The sequence below is a fragment of the Notechis scutatus genome, chromosome 2, assembly GCF_049901735.1.
Source record: "Notechis scutatus isolate UNSWTSFEM ecotype Mainland chromosome 2, rNotScu1.2, whole genome shotgun sequence".
Taxonomy (NCBI): domain Eukaryota; kingdom Metazoa; phylum Chordata; class Lepidosauria; order Squamata; family Elapidae; genus Notechis; species Notechis scutatus.
Genome location: NC_142010.1, coordinates 93,588,943 through 93,613,368, shown reverse-complemented (window position 1 = coordinate 93,613,368; position 24,426 = coordinate 93,588,943). Strand labels below are relative to the sequence as shown.

At 35.3% G+C, this 24,426-nt stretch overlaps 1 protein-coding gene across 1 annotated transcript; it reads left to right on the top strand.

Annotated features, from left to right (window-relative positions):
• Positions 1 to 170: 170 nt before the first annotated feature.
• Positions 171 to 23,868, top strand: SPDL1 (spindle apparatus coiled-coil protein 1). Its single transcript, XM_087955483.1, has 11 exons — positions 171 to 403; positions 1,811 to 1,987; positions 2,742 to 2,936; positions 3,146 to 3,295; positions 5,270 to 5,368; positions 5,830 to 5,940; positions 6,583 to 6,723; positions 7,789 to 7,898; positions 9,919 to 10,106; positions 13,958 to 14,255; positions 23,059 to 23,868. Exons 1-11 carry the CDS (start codon positions 239 to 241, stop codon positions 23,210 to 23,212), a joined length of 1,788 nt encoding a protein of 595 aa, XP_087811609.1. The 5' UTR covers positions 171 to 238; the 3' UTR covers positions 23,213 to 23,868.
• The last annotated feature ends 558 nt before the right edge of the window (positions 23,869 to 24,426 follow it).

Here is a 24,426-nt window from a genome sequence, read left to right as displayed (position 1 = left end):
AGTTAGTGGAAGATATGGTGTTAAGGTGGTTTTCCTTTCACAGGGCTAGCTCCGGTCAGTGTTGTGTGTGTGTGTGTGTCTGTAGGTCATCCATAAGATTAAATACCATGAGTATATAATTTATGAAGAGGGGAGGCTCTTCTAAATCCCATCAATAAATAGATATATGGATTTTACCCATAGTAGATTGATTTTTAAAAGAATTGTACATCATATATAGTTTCAGTGTTAAAAGAAAATGGAGACAGATGGAGACATAATTTCACGTCTTCAGTATCAGCTGAAAGAAGCTGAAGAAGAAAGAAAAAAAGCGGCACAGTATGGCTTAAAGCTGGTGGAAAGTGAAAACTTGCTGCAGAATCAGCTAGATGAACTGCAAAATGACATGGTTACCATAACAGAGGTAAAATTTTAAGCACTGTGTAAGAATGTTTTGATAGATTCTACTCGCTGACATAGAAGCATTACTGTTATTGCTGTGAAATAACATTAACATGTTAACATTAAAAAATGCAGTTCTCTATAGTTTTCTACACCAATTTTAAAGGCTTTGAATGGAGTATTGTTATGGTATTGCATACATTAATAATGAGTTTAATAGTTACTGTTACAGGTAATTCTCAAATTACAATGTTCATTTATTGACCGTTCAAAGTTACAACGCCACTAAAAATGTGACAACCAGTCCTCACACTTAAAACCAATGCAGTATCTCCACAGTCACATGATAAAAATTTGGTTGCTTGGCATCTAACATGTGTTTGCAATGGTTGCAAAGTCCTGGGCTCATGTGATCATCATTTGCAACCTTCCCAGCTCTCTTCCAGCAAACAAAGTCAATGGGGCAATCTGAATTCACTTAAAGACAACATGATTCACTTAACTGCATTGATTTGCTTAACAACCATGGCAAAAGAATAGGTGCAATTTACTTAACAATCACTTTGCTTAACAATGGAAATTCTGGTCTTAATTGTGGTCATACGTTGAGGACTACCTTCATATACAGTAGGAAAGCATTCTGCATACTTCTCTTACTAACAGTGGGTTTTGTTTTCTTCCAGTGACTGTGGAAATAATTAAATTTACAATTAGAAGGATGTTCTTGACTTACAATGGATATTCTGGTCCCAGTTGGGGCTGTAAATTGAGTCACCACTTGACTCGACACAAATTTGTGACTATTTTTACTATTGTCATTAAGCAATTCACATGATTGTTAAGCAATTCCAGCTTCCTCATAGGTTTTTGTTTTGGCCAGAAACCATGTCACAAATTGTAATCATGTCATTGCAGGATGCTGTAACCAGTCATAAATGTGAGGTAATTGCCAAATGCCTAAATTGCAATCATGTAACTGAAGGGATGGTACAATGGTTTGCAATGGACATTAAGTGCAAAACAGTTTATAGGTGACTTTTTCCCAGGCTGTGGTAAATGAATGGTTATAAGTGAAACAACTACCTTTACCATCATGAAGAAAAACATTGCTATCCTACATGGTCAGCATCTTTAAATATAAATTGTAAATTGTTTACCAACTATTAGTATAACCAATCTATGATTCATTATATGAATAATTGAATATTTATTGAATTTTCCCCATGAGCAAGGAGCTAGAATTTAAACTTTCCCTCTGTACTGATCCAGTAGCGCATGCATCTAAATCTTCTCCTTGATGCGGTTAAGAAATGTGCACAAACGATATTTGCAGGTTTTTAGTCTTTGCCAGAGTGAACACTTTTTTCTCACCACTGTGCTTCTATAGCAGATGCCTTTCTTTGTTATAACTCTGATATTTCTTTTTCAGAATTTTGAACAAGAAAAATATACTCTCCAGAGAGAAGTGGAATTGAAGAATCGAATGTTGGGAAGTTTAAACATTGAATGTGAGACTCTTAAGCAGCAGCAAAATGTACAGCTGGATGCATTGCGTAGGCAATTGGAAACATTACATGGGCAAGAAATAAAGGAGCTTAAAAATAAGGTGCATTATACAAAGAATAAGATGAATCTGTTGTTTATAGTAATTGCTCCCTTCTAATGATGCTAAACTGTCTTTAAAATGTTTTGGACTTAATACATCTATTGAGAAATCAATTGTGAATTAGAGTATATTTCTGCGATGCTAAATTTATTACTATACATGAATTTTGATTATATGCATTTTGATAGAATAGCAAGAATTGGGCATGTGCTTTGTGTGGGTGTGTGTGTGTGTGTGAGAGAGAGAGAGAGAGAGAGAACAACATGAGTGTATATAACATGTCTTCCATTTTTAAAAGCCTGCTTTAGAGCAGAAAGGAGGGATGGGATGGAAATAATGCCACTGTTTCAAAGTACATGATGTGTTTAAAAACCAAAGGGAGATAGGCAATCTAGAAACATGAAATGTAATAAATAAATAAATAAACCATCCAACTGCATGTTTATTTTTTCAGCCTTCTTCCTTAAGGAATGTGATAGGAAATTCCGGCAAAAACAGTGTTGTTGGTTTTTTATATATATATATATATATATATATATATTGCTTTATATTGCCTGACCAGCTAAGTTAGTTAAAAAAAAAAGTTGACCCTAGTTAATGTATGTTTTTTTGAAGTTTTAGAATGGAATAAAAATGAAGTATATAGAAGAGCAATAGTTAGTGAGGATATGCTGGTAAATTTGAAGAAGAATGCATGTAAATGAAAGTTAAATGTAAAAATTATTTCCCCCCTTGGAAAACCATTGTTTTACAGGCTGAAAAATTAAAATCAGAGTTAGAGGAAGCATTACTTAGTGAGAAACAACTGAAGCATAAAGTGGACCATCTGAAAGATGTGATTGCTTCAAAATCAGAAGAACTACACATAATGTCAGAACGTGTACAAGAAACTATGTCTTCAGAAATGCTCAGTCTTCAGCTTGAGCTGCAATCCCTTGAGCAAGGAAAGGTATGCCTGGGATTTATTCTGAAACTTTTAAGTGTCCCGTAAATTCTTCCTGTTGGCTTCTGATCTATAGTTGATCATGTTTAAATATCATGGAAAGTAATTGAAATTAAACATTGTGAATTGGGCTTTTGTCCCTATAATTGTTTACTTGACATGACATGATTTAACAGACAGTTAAATCATTTATGTGTTTATTAATTTTGTAATAGACAGATCTTGAGGACAGGTTACATGATCTGCAATACAGTAAAGAACAGCTGGAACTTGGAAATAGCAATTTGACGAATCGAGTGGCTCGACTTGAAGAAGAGAAGGAAGAGAGAGAAAGAGATCTCTTTTCATTTTGCACTTCATTAGAGGTACTGTATTACATTGGTATTTATAATGACAAAAGGATCTTGTGCTATATAGTGAAGAATTTAATAAAGGCTTGCTTGTTTAAATGGAATATTTTTTTCAAATTGTTAGAAGTTTGAATAAAAACAATAAGGATAATAAAAACTAAGTGAGAAATTTAAAAAAAAAATATAATACCCTCCCCTCAAGAAAGCTTGTTTGTTTAAATAGAATTGATTTACTGAAATTCCTTGGGCTGTGTTCAGGTTCTATAACATAAATATTTTTAGCAATGAGAAGTAAATTGGCTTTGCTGGCTTTGTTTCTTTTACAGATTTCACCTGAAAGGACATATGCTTAGTTATTATTTATTTTGTTAGGAATATATGTGTTTGAATTTGTAGATAGGGTAAATTAAGCTAACCCTCTACTTGATTTTTGTCCTTCCAGGTTGTTTTAAACATCAAAAGCAATTCTCTAGATCTATTCTGAACAAATACTGGTTTGTCTTAAATCAGGGGTCCCCAAACTTGGCAACTTTAAAACTTGTGGACTTCAACTCCCAGAAGTTGTAGTCCACAAGTCTTAAAGTTGCCCAAATTTTTTTTTTCTTAAAAAAAGAAATTTAGGATGTTTATAGGAAACTTTATTACAAATGTTACCAAGTCATATTCTTAGGTACTATCTAGGTTTCATGCCCCGCCTAGTATTTTATTTGGATTATTTCAGTTTTGTATGTATATGATGTATGTATGTAGTATGTTGTATGTATGGCATTCAGCTTTGTTGGTTTTCTCTCATTTGCAGTTGTGCTTTCAAAGTTGTAGCAACTTTAGCAGAATCTCATCTGCCAGAAGCCTGATGATGGCAGATGAGATTCTGCTAAGAATAATATATACATAACTTACAAAAGCACAACATACATAATGACATACAAAATACCCAAACATACTAATGCCATACATACATACATACATAAAATTTAAGAATATATATATATGGTTTTCCCAAAGGTGCTTTTATCAAGAGGCAACTGGACTTTCTGGTTTTTCTTTGAAGTCATTTTGCTTCTCATCCAAGAAGCTTCTTCAGCTCTGAAGTCTTTAGCTTCAGCTGAAGAAGCTTCTTGGATGAGAAGCAAAACGTCTTCAAAGAAAAACCAGAGAGTTCAGTTGCCTCTTGAAAAAAGCACCTTTGGCACAACCTGGAGGATTGCATTTTTTTTTTTTACAAGAACGTTTCTGCACCTACCCTGGTCTTGTCTTGGGAAATAAAATGATAGGCAGCTACAGTCCAGCACTGCCTCCTTGCTCTGAAAAAGGATTAAAATAAGTTGAAGTGTAAGACAGCAGCCTGGGAAAGTATCAGAGAGCAATCTTAGCAGATTGACAAGGAGATTGCTTCTAGACATTTATCTATGGAGCAGTAGTGGCACAATGGATAGAATGCAGTGTTGCAGGCTAGTTCTGCGTACTGCAGACTGATCCTGACCAGCTCAAGGTTGATTCAACCTTTTGAGGTCAGTAAAATGAGGACTCAGGTTGCTGGGGGAAATATGCTGACTCTAAACTGCTTAGTGAGGACTATAAAGCACTATAAAGTGGTATATAAGTTTAAGTGCTAGTGCTATTACTATTTATATCATGCCTTTATTATTTTTACAAGTAACTCCAGGTAGTGAATATATCCAACACTTTCCTCGACTTATTTTCCCCACAGCAACGATCTTGTGAGATGGGTTGGGACGAGAGAAAGTGACTGGCCAAATAATCACCCAAATGGCTTTCATGGTCTCCTGCTTTCTAACCTGATGCCATAACCACTAGATCAAACTGGCTGTGTTTGATGTTTTGTGACATGTAATGCCATTATCATGTGTTTTCAAAATTTTGAATATTTAAGGGATTGGAGAGTTGTGTAGATCAGATGCATTTAGTTTGGGTAAATTTAAATTTAGTTTAGTTTGGGTAAATTAACAATGTTTTATTCAAATTCAGGAAGCCCGTGAGATAAACCGTGATCTTCAAATTCAGCTTGACCATGCACTACAGCAGGCCCAGGATTTTCCCAGTCAAGGCAATTCTCTATTTGCTGAGGTACTGATTAAATGCTGAAAAAGCCGTGACAATTATCACAGGTTGGGAGGGGTTTTTTTTTGTTTGTTTGTTGCTTTAGGACAATATTTTATTCAAAACAATTTGGCTGTATAATTGTATGTAGCATTTGAATATATAGGGACGCTTAGATAAGCTAAGATACTAATCCCTATAGTGATAACAGTAATGGTCACGTAATATCATAGATTCTTTCAGACTTCTGGAAATAATTGTGTTTGGCAATTGCTTTTAAAATAAGTTGATAATTACCTCGAAGCTACATGTCTTTGAATTGGCAAATAATATGGCAAAGTTATTAACTTTCATTATTTACCTTTCTAAGCATCTTATGCAATTTCTCATGTATTTATAACTTTCCTGAGGGACTATAACTTGCTATAAATATTAAACACATTAGAATGTGAACCAATTTTAAGTGGATATTTTCTTTTTTGCCATAGGTAGAGGATCGTAGAGTAGAAATGGAGCGTCAATTAATTAGCATGAAAGTAAAATATCAGTTATTGCAAAAACAGCATAATTTCACCAGAGAACAGTTGCAAAGAGTCAAGGTATGGTTAATTTAAAATTTATTTTGTTAGAGGGGAAAAAATCTTTAGATCATTTATCCTGGAATTGTATTCTTTCTAACAGCTAAGCATATCTGTTTTGTATGTATATAAAATTGTTGTGGGATTAAGATGAGATATAGCTATGGAATTAAGAAAGCCAAGTTTAGGTAACAAAGCTGTTTCATCTGTAATATCAATGTTACTTGCTACTTTTCTAGAAACAAATTGCCTTCTAGCTCAAAATGTGTCATTTTTAAAAGTGAGTTTTGTCCCAGTTTATGACATTTCTTGCCACAGTTGTTAAGTGAATCGCTGCAGTTGTTAAGTCATTCATATGATTGTTAAATGGCTTCCCCACTGACTTTGCTTATCAGAAGGTCGCAAAAGGGGATCACATGATCCTGGGACTTCTCAGCCATCATAGGTATGAACCAGTGGCCAAGCATCTGAATTTTGATCACATGATGATAGGGATGCTGCAAAGATTGTAACTGTGAAATACGGTCATAAATCACTTTTTTCAGTGCTGTTGTAACTTTGTACGGTCACAAAATGAACTGTTGTAAATCAAGGACCACCCATATACTTTATAAGAAGGTGTTTCTAATTTAAAAAATGACCAAAATTTGGTTTGATTTGTAGCTGCAGATGGCTACACTTCTAAGAATGAAAGGTTCACAGGGAGAGCATGACCAGTTGGAACGTTTACAAAACATGCTTCAACAAAAGAATGGTGAAATAGAAGAACTGCTCATGAAACTGAAACAATTAGAAAAATCAATGGTATGTACATGACTAAATTATCAAATCCTTTATTGGCAGTTGGTGAAGGAATGATATAGAACTAGACTGGAAAGCATTATATAGAATAAACCCCACGCAGCACAAAGAATCATGAAATAGAGCAAATGACTTAATAGATCTCCCATATAAGAATTTATGCAGAAAATAACATGGGGGCCATTTTTCTATGACACACAGGGATTAGAGGGGAGTACTCGAAGTGAGGAGTCCCCAGGTAGGTAGATGATGGCAGCAAGAACTGTCAAATCATACACCTAAGGCAAGAGGCACAAGCAAGCAATGTTTAAACCAAGAAGGTTTCGGGAAAGGAGTGTCAGAGAGCTTCCCAATGCATCATGGATATTCAGTGGCAAAATGACTAAATTATAACCTTGCAATTTCTGTTTCTCAGCTTATAATGTGGTTTTAAGAATGGAATAGGAGCAATTTGCTTTAAAGAAGCCCAAATTTGGGATAAAAATGAAATGTGGCCATGCTTCTTCCAATGATACAGAAGAATGACTGGGTGGTTTTTATATCTATGCCTATCCCAAGTATCGTTCATCCTGATTGTATATTATACTGAAAGACTTGAAGAATTCCATTACTAAGGAATAGTACACATTAGTGTGCTCTGTTAATCTCAGTTCCAGGAAGTACAATAAAGAAGAGAAGTGTTACAACTTTGCATTTATATAAACTTTAATATTCAATGAGCAAGCCTTTTTGGGATTAGATCCCAAAATGTTTTTTCATAGTTGTGTTTTCTAGGCTGATTTCAAGAAGTATAAAAGCAATAAAATACCACAGATACCTATTTGTGTGTTAATTTCGTTAATCGTTTGATAATTTTCCTCTATTAGATAGCTGAATTTATATATTCCTTTATTCAGTCATATTTTTTGCCTCAAGGTATAGCATAATTGTGTTACATTTGAATGGGATGATTTTTCTTCAAATATATTTTTATTTGTTGCCATACCTTTTTGCCACTAACAAATAACTAAAATTACCAAAGGCCAGTAGTGTATTAGTTTTAATTTTTTTAAATAATTGTTTACCCAGAAGGTATCTGAGAACTCAAGAGAGCTGAAACTGTCTAATGCCTCAGAAGATGCTGAATTTGAAAATGGCTATTATATTGATTTGCTTCAAATGAAACTTGAAAATTCAGAGTGAGTCTTGTGAATTCTAATTGTGGAAATTGACAGCCTGAGTGAGCCATGGCATATTAGTTTAGATTAAAGTATTAGTTCCTTCTTCCCTAAATGCTAAATTGTTAGATTTTCTTGATTTTTTAAACTTTCTTGGTTAAAATAACTATTGCTAAAGTTAACTATTACCTATTTTAGTAAAATAAGCTGGTTATATGTTACATAATGTCAACATTTTAAATTGAAACCAAGTAATACTATGGAGCATATTGTGTGAAATCAGCCACCATTGCTTACAAGTGGTGACTTATGGTATAGCATATTGTGTGAATTTAGCAAAAACATAATACATTAGGATCTGTATTCAGCCTTAGCATCTTAGAGGAATCACCTCAGGGTCACCAAGTAAGACATAGTTTGTTGAATAAGCTACAGGTATAATGGCTGGGCACAATATGAATTTCAAACAAAAGAGCTGATTTCATGTATAGGTAGTCCTCAATTTACATTATGACACATACACATACACCCTTCTCAAAAAGTACTTATGGCATGGATTCCAAGTGGTCCCAGTGGGCATGTGATCCGATTTTGGGTATTCACATTTTCCCACTCACATTTATGATTTTCAGTGTCCCAATGTCACATGACCATAATTTATGATTTTTGTTACTGGAAACTGGATTTTTGTTTTTTTTTTTGGAAAAAGCTCCCATTGGGAACAATGAGTTTGCTTGACACCTGTGGCACTCTCTTAATGACCATGGTAATTTGCTTAATGACTGCAGCAAAAAAAAAAATGTAGAATTAAGTCAGTTACTTGAAGTTTAGCAACCAGCACTATTTATTATCATAATTTCAGGCTCAATTATAGCCATAAATTGTAACCTACCTATGATATGCTAAGCTAAACAAATCATATTTTGCTTACCCTGTTGTATATGAACCCAATAACCACGTGCAAATATTTTACCTGGAAGAGTGCATTAGAAGAGTGCATATAGTATGGAATGTAATTTCTCTTCTTTAACCTGCCTCTGATTCAACTTTCAGAGGATGAAAAAATAAATAAGGAAGAAAAGCACACCTGTCTGTAACAAAAAAGACGGAACTTTAATATTAGTAGATATTTCAGATATTTTTTAAAAAAACAATGCCCTTTAGAATATTAACATGAATTCAGAATTCTGGTTGTTTCTTCCCCGTTTCTCTTTGTCTACCATACACAGTAGAGCTAGGCCAAGACAAAGGCACTCATTGACTTTCCCTATCTCAAGGTGGACTCAAAACTGATTCTCCCTAGTCTTAGTCCAATACTTTAATCATACACGATATTGTCCATTTTCAAAGTTCTTAATGTTACTTTATAAGAAAGACTCAATTATATTTTTACTGGGTGAAATTCTTCAATTTTTTCTGATTTTTTCCCCCTGTATTCTCTCCTGTAAGCCAGTGGTCCCCAACCTTTTTTATGCCGCAGCCCGGTACTGGCATCAGCTGGGCGCCGCCATCTTGTTTTGATGAAAAAGTGCTTCCGGTGAGCTCACTGGAAGCACTTTTTCATCAAACAAGATGGCGGCGCCAGCTTCGTGAGCTTTTCCGGGTAGAAATGGCTTTCTACCGGAAAAGCTCATCGAGCGCTGGCGCCGCCATCTTTTTGATGAAAAAGTGCTTCCGGTGAGCTTTTTACCCGGAAAAGCTCACCGGAAGCACTTTTTCATCAAAACAAGATGACGGCGCCCAGCAAACCAGCGCCCGGTAGGATTTGTTCCACGGACCGGTGGTTGGGGACCCCTGCTGTAAGCAACAGATTTTCACAGGCTAGAAAAGCCATTACTGTTCTGTACTGAGAGCACCATAAATCTTTTTGAATGGTTTTGGCTGCTAATGTTACTTCACGTACTATACATTTTTAATCCTAACGTGGTGTGTATATGGGGATGAAGTGAAAAAGATGGAAGGAACTGAGACCTGCAATGTGGATATTGACTTTATACAATTGTGTTTTCTAGTACTTACTTTTTTGTTTCCTTATTGTTAGTAAGGAGAAAGAAAATTTGAAGAATGAATTATCTTTACAGAGGATGAAAGCTTTATTTGAAAGTCAGCGAGTCTTAGAGATGGAGCGAAAGCTTTCTGTAACTGAAAAGCAACTTGAAACTTGTCAGAGTAAGAACATAAATTTGTGTGTGCTGCTAGATGAACTGAAAATCAAATATGAACCACAAGGTAATTATCCCTGCTCCCTAGTAAATCACCACTTTCATCCGTATATTGCCTTTTAGTGTGGGAACTGGCCGAGGTTCTTAAAGGCTTTTAGAGTTTTACATTCACTGCTCAGTCTCAACTGGGAGTTGCTTAGTATTGTTTGTGCATAGCTGAGAATTCAGAAGCCTGGGAGACACCTTGGAACAATATAGGTTATTCATTGAGGCAAGTAGACATAGAACAAACTGCACAAACTTCTGTTTTCTTACAGTGGAGAAGTGTATCTTGAAAATGTATTGCTTCTTTGTCTTGATTAGGGGCATAGGAGATTCTCACTTTAGCTGAGATTCCAGATTCCAGTTTGAAGTGTTGTTGAGAGCTGTGTGCTGTTTTTTCATTCTTTTATTTTTAATCTTTTATTACTTTCCCCAGCAATTGGAAATGTAGAAAGCCCAGTGTTGTAATTCCACACTTTAGGGGATCTCTCTGAAACATGGGAGAAATATTCCTGTGATTCAGACCACTAGCACTTTTAGAAAGCGAAGCTCCCTGCCAGAGTAGATCTCCTTTTTCTCAGTAGCAATAAACTTCATTTGTATAGGGAATGTCATCTGTGAGTTATGCACTAGTTCAAGCTGCAGTTGGACTCACTTTAAATTCCTTGTAGTAATAGATAATATAGACCCCAATATGAATGTTTTTAACATTATTGAGAACATTTTATTGCACCTGGAGTTCTGGACGTGGACACCATACTTGTTGCCAACTTCTTTCATTAACTATCCCTTGTTTTTCCTGCCATCTAAAGAAGAATACGCACTTGATCCATGTAGCTTATTCTTCTAGTTCTTCTTATTAATGGACCCTTGATGCCCCCCAAAAGGCCCATTATGTAGGAGGGATAGTCCACAGCTTGTTAGCATAAGTAACTCAGATTGTAATTTTCACTTGAGGTTTTGTTCTATAGGAGGAAAGAAGAGGAAATGTCAATAGCTGATGAAGCAAACCAATTTATACATGAGCTGGAGTGTTGCAAAAACAGATTTTCCTAGGCAATTGAAAAAAGTTTATAAGATTCTTTTTTCAACACTCACACGTTAAGGAAGAAGTGGTTTCTTGATAACACGTCATTAAAAATTATAAAGTCTGTAATGCAAAAGACTCTGACAAAGACTTTGAAAATTACTCAGATTGTAGTAATTTTCCCTTGATAAATTGAGAGGCTAACTTCCAGATTCCTCTTGTGTGGAAACTGAATTCAGAGCTATTTATTTATTTTATTAGATTTAAAGGCAGCTTGACTAGAATGACTCTGGGCAGCTTTGGCTTTAAAAAAAGAGCTAGAAATTACAAGCATTGAGGTGTGCAGAATAGACAATAAATAGGCAAAAATTCTCATTGTGGAGAATTTTCAGTCTTTTTGGCCAAATTCTGAGTGATCTGATGAGATTACTAACTCACAATTTTTCCATGCAGCAGTAAGAGGCCTGAACAGAGTTCCATCATTCAGAAGGATTGTTCCTCTGAAATTTAGGAGTGGCCTGTTCAGGTTTAATCCCAGAGTTGCTTCTGCCTTCCTCCCAGTAGCAGAAGAGCCTGCCAGGCCCTGTAGCTGACTGCAGTGAAGAAGCTAATAAATCACTAAGGATAAGTCCTCATTTCCTTTTCCTTTTATTATTTTCAACCAGGTTGAGTGTTGGAGTCATGTAAATGGGTTTAGAACTTGGTATGTCTGTCCATACAACTCTTGACAAATAGAATGGACTGACATTAAACCAGGGATTGGGGGGAAAGTTGACCCCCCCCCCCCCAAAAAAAGATCAACCTGAAAAATGGTGTGGATCCACTTGGGGCTGTAGAGAAAAAAAAAATCCTGTAGTGCATTCATTGTGGGAAAGACAAACTGGCAGCATCTGAAATTATTGGCAGCTGCTCCATTCTAAGCCTGTCTCCCTCTACTTTCCCAGATGGAAATTTGTATTAAGGTTTGCAATGGATTTCAGGAGCTATGCCCTGCATGCTTTCCATACCATGTTATTCTTGCTAACCCAAAGAAATGTTAGAAAGAAATCAGATGTACCATTTTGAGATTGTGCTCATACATCAGGGGGATTGAACAAAATGTGGCTAAATTTTGTGTTTTGGCTATAAGACAAAAAACAAGAGATCAAGCTATAATTTTTTATTAACCAGTAAACACATGAATAATTTTAAGATGTGAGATGCTAGTAAAAAGATAGCCGGTAGTATGTTGTAAGGAATGCATGTATGTTGAAAGAAGTGAAAATGATAAAGACAATGTGGTTCAGACCACATTGTTATATGGAAGTGAGAATTAGGTGTTGAGAAGAAAAAATGTTACATTCAACAGGAGCTCTTGCCGGAGGGTATGCTTTTAAATATAATAAAATGTGTAAATGTCATGGATCCATCCCTGGACCTCTCTCTAGATGCGAGTTTAGAGGAGAAGGGTGAGTTTGAGTCTGCAGAGGAAAGTACGGAGCCAAGTGTTGGTCAGGATTGGGCCCCGGAGAGTGCTAGTCCGATGGAGCAGCCTCAACTAGGTCAGTGGACGAGCAACAGGATAAGGGAGGCAAGCCACAGCTGTAGCAATTTGGTCAGGAGGCTCCAGGCAAGGACCCAGAGAAGCTGCCGCCCATTAGCAACGAGGAGAAGGTGGAGTCCACACCTCCTCCTGATCCAAAACCAAGTGGAGGAGACAGGGGCAATGCCAATCTGCTAGATTACTCGTGAGGAGACAGTCTTTTCTCTCATAAAGAGCTGCACTGGTGTTGCCTACTTAATTCCTCTGTGAGGACTTGAACGTTGCTGGAACAATGTGTCCACTAATGTGTCTTGGATGCTCATGCCGTGGATTCTGATATGTTTGATATGGACTGCTTTCCTGGGTTTTGGACTTGGTTACCCAGTGACTCTTGCCATGCTGAGCTCAGAATCAGGACCTTAGCAACGGAGGTGCTTTCAGAAGATCTGTTTAGGGGAGTTGAATAAAAAGACTCTTGCTGTATGTGGGAGGAGGGGACGAGGCAGCAAGATAATTTGATAGCCATTTTGGAAGCAAAATATGGGCTCAGCCTAGCTGTCATGAATGCTAACAGGCATTCATTATATCTGGAGTAAAAGGTAGATTTATTAAGAGACACAGGAGGATAGAAAAACTTCGCTTCTACCTAAACTACAGCTTGAAGAGAGGAAAGCACAACAAAAGAAGGGGAAATGGAGACTTTTAAACATTGAGACCTACTTAACTAATTATAGGCCAGGTGAGGAAATTCAGTCCAGGAATAAATAGGATTGAATCACAAAATAAATATATGAGAAAGAGGGCATAGGTTGAGGTGACTGAGAAAAAGTAGTGATTGGATGGAGTTAATGGGTAAGAAGTTAAAGAACGAGAAGCAATATTTCGTTATATGGATGTGGTGAAAATAAGAACAGTTCTCAAGGCAAAAAAGACATGGCACAGTGTACTGAAGAATTAATGGAAACTATTTAATTAGATTTCTTGTTTTTAAGCTTCTACCTTTAAATTCCTTTTCTTACTACTTCTTCCTCTTTTTCTGCACTTTGCATAATATTACTTAGCCTAAAAGAGAATAACACAATTGGTGAACAAACAAATGAATGAGCTCTTATAAATATAATCATCTTAGGGAATGCTTTAGTGAAATCAGTGACTCATTGTGAAAACTATTCTAAAAAGAATTCTTGTGTGCAATTTTCTTCCATCAATTGTTAAGTTTGTAAAATGGTATGTCACTAAGGAATACATATATAAATACTAACAAACACCCCTATATAAATTGTGTTCTAAAAATTAATCTGATTTAATTTTGTATTCTCTTTCCTAGAATTAATGGGTGAACTGATCAGCCTCAAGAAGGATGCAAGGGATGGGCCTTCAGACAGTTTCAATATCAGTAATTCTTTGTGTGAATCTTCATGTTTGCCATTTCAAAACAAGGAACTGGCTAAAGAAACTAAGGCTGATCTCAAAACTACCCTTGAAATTAAGTCCATGAATGTTGTTCCTCTTCCACCAATAGAACAAAGAGGAAAGAAGACTGTGAAAATTGAGGTGAAAGACTTTGACAGAACAGCTATGCATAAGAAAATTGGGAATGATGCAGGATTGCTTCAGACCACCAGGTCAGTGTCCACTAATATGTATGTGCAAGACAATCAGCACAGACCTGCATCTCTGTTTTTTCGCTGCATGCATTATGCTATACATTTCTTCATCTACTTTCTCAGCATTGTATGCAATGTGCTACCCCAGCTTCAGTTGCCTAGTCTGAAACTCTCAACGTTCTTTAAAAAGTCAAAATAATAACAAATGGAAAGGACGCTTATCTTATGGACTTCAGTATTCCTTACTGTTGTTGTTTTTTAAAAAAAATCACCTTAATGTGCTCATGCTAGATTTCATTTGCATTAGTAATTGTGCCATCCTGGCATTTCAAAGTGAATTTATATTCTAGTTCAGAATAGAAATTTGACCCACAGTTATTTCATATTGACTTGATAATATTAGTCTAGGGGTTTTTTTCTTTTCTTTATGAATGAATGAATGATGCATTAAGGCTGTACAAATGTATGTAATATGTGAAAGTAGAGATGCTGAAGCAGTGGGTAGAACAAGATAGCTATCAGAACGTCTGGATGTATAACCTGGTAATGAGAGCTTTCATATGAATTGACAGAAATTTAGGATTTCTTTAGGGCTCTAAAATGCTTTCAGAAGAGCTACTTCGGAAAACATTTGGGCAGTAACAAGCAGCTCCTTTTGATCAGTTACATTGTGCCTTTTCCTAGATTCACATGAATATTTGTACCTGTCCTATGAGTATGAAATCATGCCAATTTGGGAAGAGGCTAGGCCGCTTTAAAGGCTTGTAAAATGGTATTTCACGTATGTTTCCTTGCATTCCAAAGCACTTACAAGGATTTGTATTACTCATAATAACTATGAGCAATTAAACATATGTTCATATGCTCTACTGCCAGATTAGCATCATACTTTAATAAATTGTGCAATAGCTTATTGGGCAATGAGCTTTCATAGGTTCTGCCTCTGTTGTGATATATTTGAAAATACTTTGGAGGATTCTGCAGTGTGAATGCAAGAGCTTCATTGGTAACCATTCCCATTGGTTACCAGTTACCATTGGCTAGCATTTTCATTTGGTCCCAACTCCTTGTCTCATTCCCTATATTGTTAAAATTGCAATACAGTGGTGTTACGTTACCTTTCGGCTGCATGGTTGTCTTAAAACTGGTCATAATAACCAGACTGCTTGCCCCGACATCATCAAAGAAATGGAGGTTGCTAATATTGGCCAGCTGGACAGTCATTTTATTTCATTTGACTTTTTCACTTTTGGAGGTGGGTAGGAGTGAGAACAACTGCAAAGTTTTGAAAATCTGTGAGCAGCATCTTTGTTAATATTATTGCCAACCTAGCAATAGAATTCAGCAACTCGGGCAGAAAAGCTGCTGAGAAGCAGGAAGGGTGATACACCCGCAGCAAAACCTACTGTTCCCATAAACCAAACTTCAACCAGAGCAGCTCATAGCTGAACATAAATAGGTACAGACAGCAACACAAAACAGATTTGCTGATCAGTTGTTCAGTCACTTACAAACCTTTTTATTTTTATGTAACTTTTATTAAATATTTTTAAAACAATACAAATTTTGAAAGAGAAGAGTAAGAAAAGTGAAATAACAAGTAGAAAAAGTACGAAGGAAGAAATAGAGAAGAGAAAGGAAAAAAAGACAGATAATTTTATAAACAAATGGCTTCCAATCTTAACAGCAATTACAAATATATTTTACCCTCTCTAAGATTGCAACATAATTTCCTTTTTTCCATTCTTTCTAATATTCAAATCCATATAGCACAAGTTATTTTTTTTTAGTTTTCAGTAAAAAGTCCATACTATGTTACCATAGTAATAAATATATTTTGTCCTTTCTCTAATTGCCATCTCTCTGCTAATTCTGTTACCTTTACCATTTCTTCCTCCATCATAGGTATTTGAGAATCTTTCCATTTTTAGCATATAGTCTTGCAGCAATTATATATAAAAATAGCCTTCCCTAATTCTTTTTTTAATTGTCTATTCATTAGTCTTAGATTTCTGCCTTCAATTGAATATATTACTCTTTAAAATTCTTTGTATCACTATATATATTCAATCCCAAGATTTTCTAGCTTTTGTGCATGTCTACCAGACACAATAAAATGGCCTTTCATATTTTTTGCCACATTTCCAACATAATGCAGTATCTTTATACATTTAGATAATTTTTCTGGAGGCATGTGCCAGTGATACATCATTTTATAAAATTTAAACTATAATGTGTCTTTCAGTTATTTCAATTACATATTTCCCATTGTTCTCTCACCAATTTGGTCTAGTGGTTAAGGCACTAGTCCAGAAAGGAAGGGATTTTGAGTTTAAGTCCTGGCTTTGCCATGAAAGTCAGCTGGATGACCTTGGGTCAGTCATACACTCTCAGCCCAATTCACTTCACAGGATTGTTGTTTTGGGGAAAATAGGAGGAATGTATTGCCTTGAGTTATTTATGAAAATAGGATGGGCAGGATATAAATAAATGATTAAATAAAATAATAAATATTGCCAAAGTTCTTTGCTCATTTTCTCATACTCTTCCACTTGTTCTTCCATTTCTAATTTTAACAGAAGTTTATGCATTTTGGCAATTAAATGGTCATCTTTTGTACATAGTTTAATTCCAAATATTGTCTTGTGATGCTAAATTCCAAATATACCTTTATCTACCTTAAATATTAACCGTATATACAAAAACCATTGAAAACTAAATCAACAGTCAATTTATCTCCTGATTTCATCTTGCAATTGTTTGGTCACTTCTAAACTTTACTGAATGCAAATCCTTCGACATGATTGTCTGTCAGTAACTGCTTCTTTGAGTTCTTTTAAGATCATATTGTGTCATCACTGATGCCATCTAGTCTTGTATTTTTTTCTTATCTTTTTTTCACTTTCCAAGTGTCAGGATATTGTCCAATGACTATAGATTTCATTTTATGTGACCACAATATATAAACTAGCTTCGTTATCTGTGCTTCCAGCAAGCATTCTATTTTACCGTATCTATTGATGATCTATTTGTTCTTTCAGTATAAGGTCTTCATAGCAATTTTCTCCTACACTACCATTCAAAGGTGTTGATTTTTCTTCAGCTTTTCTAGTGTTCCAGTTTTCAGAGCTATTTATTGCAACTGAGAAAATAATAGTCTTGATAATATATACCTTTATTGCCATTATGATATCTCTGTACCTCAGTAGTTTGTATAAAATTGTCTTAGATTTTCTTTCAAGTAACAGGCATCTTTGTTTTACTAAGTCACCATATCTGTGAATGCTTGAATCTGGAAATATGAAGACTTGAACAGCTTATCTATCTGTTTATTTATGTTGGCATTGCCTTTTAACATATGCATTTTTAATAAATAGTAGCAGAAACTCTTTTGTACCAGCATCTTTCACTTTTAACAAGAAATTCCTCAATTTTTCCTTCTTGCAGACTCACTATTTGCATATCTGAGGCTGTTGATGTTTCTTCCAACACTTTTAATTCCAGTTTCTATTTCTGGTCTATCATTTCTCTGCATGTATGTTAAAGAAAGTAGCAGTGTGCAAAATTAATTTTAAACAATTTAATTGCACCTTATTTTACTGTAACTGTTGTTCCCTAGTAATCATGCAGATTTTTGCAGTAAGGAAAAGAAATCGCTTGGGTAAATTGGTCTACACAGAAAAAAGCTTTGGCATAATCCATAAAGCAATTATCAATTTCTTGTAGATAACATAATTCTTTCCATTGTCTATTGAACATTAGTAATGTGATCTTGTGTGCCTCTGCTTTTTTTGAATCTAGCTTATACATCTAGCACTTCCTGTTCATGTACTGTTGAAGACTAGATTGTGAAATCCTAAACATCTCTTACCAGCATTTGAGATAAATGCAGTTGTGCAGTAATTTGAGCATTCTTAAGCCATGTTGTTTGATTTTTGAAATATAAATTGATGTTTGCCAGTCTCTTGGCTACTGCTGAATTTTCCCTATCTATATATTAAGAAGTAAAAGTTTATCTCAATTGTTAAACTTTTGGAAGATTTTAAACAGTACCTTTTTTATTTAATCAAACCCTGCAACTATTGTTAGCAATAGGGCACATTTAACTTCATTCGCCAGAAACCTTTGGCTTAGTTCTGAACCAGTGATTTAGTATTCATGATATTTGTTGATACAAATTTGTATCAACAAATTTTGGTCAAAGGTTGAGGCTATTGCAGTGCCTCCCTGGTCACATGATCAAAATTTTGGCACATGATAAGAGCTTGGTGGGGTTGGAATGCTGGAGCTGATTTTATACTAAAAAAAACACACCTTTATTTTCCTGTGGAAATCTGTTCTGTGGTTTTAAGGAAAATTTGGCCTCGACTTCCATGGATTAAAAACATTGAGCAGATTCCTAGAGAAGTGCACAATCACCGAGCCAGTTGTTATTCCGGTGGAATCCCACCCCTGCAGTGCAAGATTCATAAAGTTGGTGTTCATGATGCTGAGCATTAGTCAGCAAACAGGAAGCTGTAGTTTGCACCTATATCAGCCAGCTGATTTCCAAAGGCAATCCATGTAGAGTGCATTGTGGTGATAAGGATTTTTGTTATTATACTGAGTTTCTTCAGTTCCATTTAGCTATATGCAGCACAGTAGCTGAAGATAAGAAAAGGCTATCTTGCCTTCATATCAGTATTCATGAGTCCAGGAAAAGCTCTTCCAGTTTTTCCATTCCCCATATAGTCTGAAATGGTCTCCCAGTACAGGACCAAGAATGCCCTTTCTGTTGTCAAACAACTTCTGTCTATGGAAAAATGGAACTTTTTCTAGTCAATGTCTTGATCAATTTTGTGTGCTAATAGTTTCCTTTCAATTCAGCCTTCCATAGCATTCTGCAGTATCTCAACTGCTAACCTCTTTCTTCAGTATATCTGCAACCACTGCTTTCACTGTATTATCTCACTCTACTTCTCCTGTCTCTCAGGATATAAATGATAAATCCCCACAATCAAAACTATCAAGTCTAACCCCCTCAATAGTAGCATAATATACCCAACTATTTCTACCACTCCTGATCCACAAGAAAAGGTATATTCTTTGTAGAGAGTTCATTAAACTTGCCTTTCTTAGGAGCAGTTGGAAAAATCTTGAATCTGAAGAAGGCACTGAAATAGAATGTTTTAATTTAATAATTTCTTGGCTTCAGAAACTGATTCAAGCTAGTTCAAGTTCCAGAATCTAACATGGTTAAGGATAGGATTCAACTTGTTTTGCTATTTTTAAGACCTTTAAAAGAATCCTGATTTTTTTTTAAGGGGGGAGTTGATTGTTGGAGAAGTCACACTTGGTGTGTTGTTTTTACTACATGTTTATGACTAGAATATTTATAATAAGTTAATCTTTCTAAAAAATGTCATTGCTTAACTCTTGCATGAAATTGAATCATGTTTAAAGTAATCCTTCACAAAATCAGTGTGTTGCTATGATGTTTGCTAAGCTTTACAAACCAGCATTCACAATGAACATTGAGCTTCTAACAATGAAGAGGGCACCCTAGTATGGAATGACTTAAAGCGTTATATGGAAAATCCATGCTAAGCTGCCTGTACTCATTAAAACATGCAGGCCCTCAAGGATGTGAAATAATATTTCACTCTGGGAATACTTAAGCATCATCCATCCATTTTTGTCACTGTTAAAAATCCAGACTGATGACTAATGACAAACTACCTGCTCCAAAGCAGAACAAAATGCCAATGTACTTGGTAAATCATCTGTCACTCTGCTAATAGCAAGGTAATCCAAAGATGTCAGGTGTGACATATGCTATCATACCAGCGATGGTTTGAATGAATGTTCTTCAGCATGGCAGAGAACTCTGGCTTCCAGCACTTCTCTTAGTTCTTACCTCTGGCCTCATGATCTCCTTCTATACCATTTTCAATCAGGATGTGGTAATCTTCCTGTATCACTAATACAGGGAGGAATACTGAGTATTCAGTGAGCAGGAATTCTTATCTGGAGAGAATGTAACTGGTTCTGAGTGAATGATAGAAAGGTGTTTCTTTGGGCAGTCAGGTCCATACCTGGCAGTAATTTCTTGGGTGATATTTGTTGTTCACACCTGAATGCTGATTTGGTGAAACTGCCTGCTGTTATTAAAATGGACCTTCTATTCCTTAATTCTCCATCTGTCCTTCAGAGAGAACTCTAGCTAGCTGTCTTCAGTTGGCTGAGATACCATTTATCTGAGTACCATTTTAGCTACTCAGTGACTCCTTTGAGATGTCTAAGCATTGCCTTATATCCCGGGAAGACACATTAGAAATTTGTGTAATGTGTAATTTCTCCTCTGTCCCCTATGGGAAGTAGCAGAATAACAGAATTGGAAAGGGACCTTGAAGGTCTTCTAGTCCAACCCCCTGCCCAAGCAGGAGTCTCTACCATTCCGGACAAATGACTGTCCAATCTCTTCTTAAAAACCTCCAGTGATAAAGCACATACAACTTCTTAAGGCAAGCTGTTCTGAAGGCAAGTGATGTCTGTAAGATATTCCAATGGAGGAGGGTCTTTCTTGCAGTTAGACACCAAGATAGTTGATGGATTAAGTACAAGAAGCGAAGAACTTGCATACTTATCAGTTTTATTATCTTTAGATACTGCAGCTTCTTTAGCCAGCTCCCAATTCCCAGTTACAAAATTGTGCAGCAAGTAAACTTGAAAAGATCGTGACCGATAGGAAGGAATAAAGTCACAGAATTACTGAGCTAAATAGTGAGCTTATTTTTCATTCACTGAAATGATTTTTTAAATTTAGATAAATATATATTTCTATTTTGAGACATAACTTAAGCAGTAGTAGTTATAGAAATTCTCTTAATGTGTTATAGAGGGTACCAATTCTGTTTGGATATCTACTCTAGAATTAACCTACATTTAAGATGATTGAATGTTTATATTACAGGGCTCTAATTATGAAAATATTAAAAATGTAAATACCATCCATTTTGCTAAGTGAATGTAACTATGGGGTTAAGTCAACACTATGCCAAGAATCCTTTTAAAGAATATGTTGCAGTTTAAAAATAAGTTGAAGCAGATGGGCAGCTGTGTCCATATTAATGGTCAAAACAGACAAAATGACACACACGGGTTGTTAATTATGACACCATTGCTTCTTGCCTGTTTTGATGCACATGCATACTATCAGGAGACCATCGTGGACATTGTTGCAAGTAGATGCCGGTTCAGGGTGTGAATAGAGTATGAATTGAATGCGTATAAGTGATATGTGAAGTGGGTATATGGGAATGGAAAGATTGATCTGTAAAGCAGAAAGACCCTCAGTGGTTAGAGAAGGCAGAATAGATAATGGGATTACAGAGGAAGGATATTAAATTTAGAGGAGGTCTATGGAATGGCATTTAATGTTTTATGGAAAAAGTTAGTCTTAAGTTTTGAGGTTGGTTTGCCCGCAAATGTGGGTAAAATCTCCCTAAAGGTGGATTAAAGTTATTTGGAAGACATGGATGGAAGAGTTCTCATTTAGCTGCAACTCATCTTTTTTCACTACATTCTATGCATGTGTTGACTAATTATTAAAAATTTGCTTACATCTTTATAGTATTATCAATGTAAATTCCAAAAATTGGTACAGATTTTAATTTATCTAAAGCTTTAAAGAAAGAACCAGACAAAAATTAAAATAGGAAAATAAATACATGAAAAACTATTTAAAAAATATAGCTACGTAGCATAACTAGAATAGAAAAACATAAAACAAATGTGGAAGATCTCTCTCTCTCTCTCTCACACACACACACACACACACACATCAGATATTAAATATCATATTTCAACAGTTGACCAAATTAAAATGAAGAACTTCTTAACAAAAATCAATGATTCTCCATTATTGCAAAATATATATAATGCATTTACATGTGTCTGAAGTGGCTGGCTCAGCACAAATCAACCTTCCAATTAGAAAAATATTTAACTACTTACATGCTTCAACATCCCAGAACAGCTTTTTCAAGAGCTTGTTTTGAACAACTGGACTCTGTGGTAGACATGGAAGGTTTAATGGAGTGTCAACTGAAGAAAGACTGTATATGTGGAGCATCAGCCATTGAAGACATAGGACACCTTGTTGATGGCAAATTATATTCACTAGAAAGGGATGCTTATGTAGACTCTTATTTAAAAACTAAAAAATAACTTTAGATTTAGAACAATGTTAAGAACTATATCCATAGTCATTTATAAATAGTAATATTGTATATCATTCCGGCATATCCATAATTATTTAATAATACATCAATAAACTGAACCCCCTTCTCACACACACAGTGATAACTATTTGCCGTTTTCTAACCTATTTACTTACCGGTAGTTCTTGTGTTAAAAGGTGCATGGTTGTTCAAAAAGTAGCTTAACTTACGCGACAGATTCTTTTGATATCTTGTTTGAAACAGTATACGCTTAATCTTTGATGTACTTTTTATACTAGCTCAGTTCAAACAGATCTCAGGTGTATCCATCAAATGTGAATCTGATGTGAAACATCAGCTAATAAATCTGGTTTATTATTAAGTTTCCAACTATATCTGTATGTAATGTAATTTATTAGCTAAATAGTTTGCTTTGTTGTTTTTAATATTTACGTGTTTGCTTTTTTCTATCCACTTTTTCCTTTTTTGATATGAACTAAGAATAGCATTCAAAAGCGAGGTAATATGGGAACTAGGAACTAATGGCATGCTTAATGTAGTTTGAAGTCAGGTTAATGTTTATATTTAATGTGAAACTCGAATGGTTGCTTTAACTGTAGGTTAACCTCTGACCCTGGTTTAAAGATTGAAGAAAATCATCTTGGTGAAGCTGAAGATATAGCCAAGCACAAGAAGAAAACCAAAAAGAATGTTTATCCCATAACATATGTATCTTCCAAGCAAAACCTTGAAAATCAATGCACTCAACAATGAATGTTTTTGTCACTTTTGTGGGTCCTTTCAAATGCATCTGAAATAGCCTGCCCCAATCTTCAAGGTTCCAGATATGTGGACTATGACTCTCACCATCTCTGGTCAGTATGACCAATAGTTGTACTGATGGGGCATGATAAAAATTCTAGTCCAATTCGTCTAGAGAGTTCCTGATTGGGCAAAACGGGTTGCAGAATAAATGATGATAAATTATTTTGTTCAGTGCTTTTTAATAATATCGGCTGAACACAATACCTGAACAGTTTGAAGTTTGTACTTCAGTTGTAAGTCTCATGTAATACATTTTGAAAACTGCAAATCTATAACAAAAAAAATAAGTATGCCCCTTACCAGCAGTATATTCATACTAGCATATCATCCACTCTTTTTATCTGAATCCCAAGTGAACGTGGAAGACTAGATATAAATAAATGGATGTAATATATGGTAATGAGACTGTAACCTAGCACTATTTTTGCTCTACTTGTCTGTATGTATTTAAATAAAATTTTCAAATGGTTTTAGTCACTTGTAATAAATATTACATAAATATTACATAAAATGTCAGAGTTTTATGCATTACTTTTTTCTGATTGCTTCTTCCTTAGCAAAATTGTAGTTTTCTATTAAAAAGAGAATTCATATACCTTGATGTCAAATTGAAACATGTTTAATTTTATAACTATTTGAATTGTATAATTATTTAAAGAAATGATTCATTTTGAATGAAAGTTGGTTGATGCTGTAAAATCAGAGTGGAGCTCCTACCTTGCCTTATGCAGGTAAGAGGCAAGGGCTGAGCCTGGCAGGGCAGGAAACAACATATAAATAAAACCTAGATGTCCCTTGAGGGCATCAAAAGGCTAGCTAACCATCTATTAACTTGGAAGGATAGAGAAGGGGGAAAGCCTAGAGATTTTAACTTAGTTGCCTCAGAAAAACCTTATGCCAAGTGATGAATAAGGAATTGGGTGTCTGGAGCTGAGGAAGGAGCTGTGATTTCTTTCTAATTATTTGTATGGTTTTTGTATACATTGTTCATACCAAATTGAGATAGCCAATCAAGGTGGAGAAGACATACCTGTGAGCATATCTACAAGGCAAAGGTACTCCACAATGAAGGTAGAGTATATATTCATGTAATGGAAACAATGTCACAGCCTAGTCACTTCACCATCTGGACTTTTTGATATTCCCATTCAATTTTTACACTT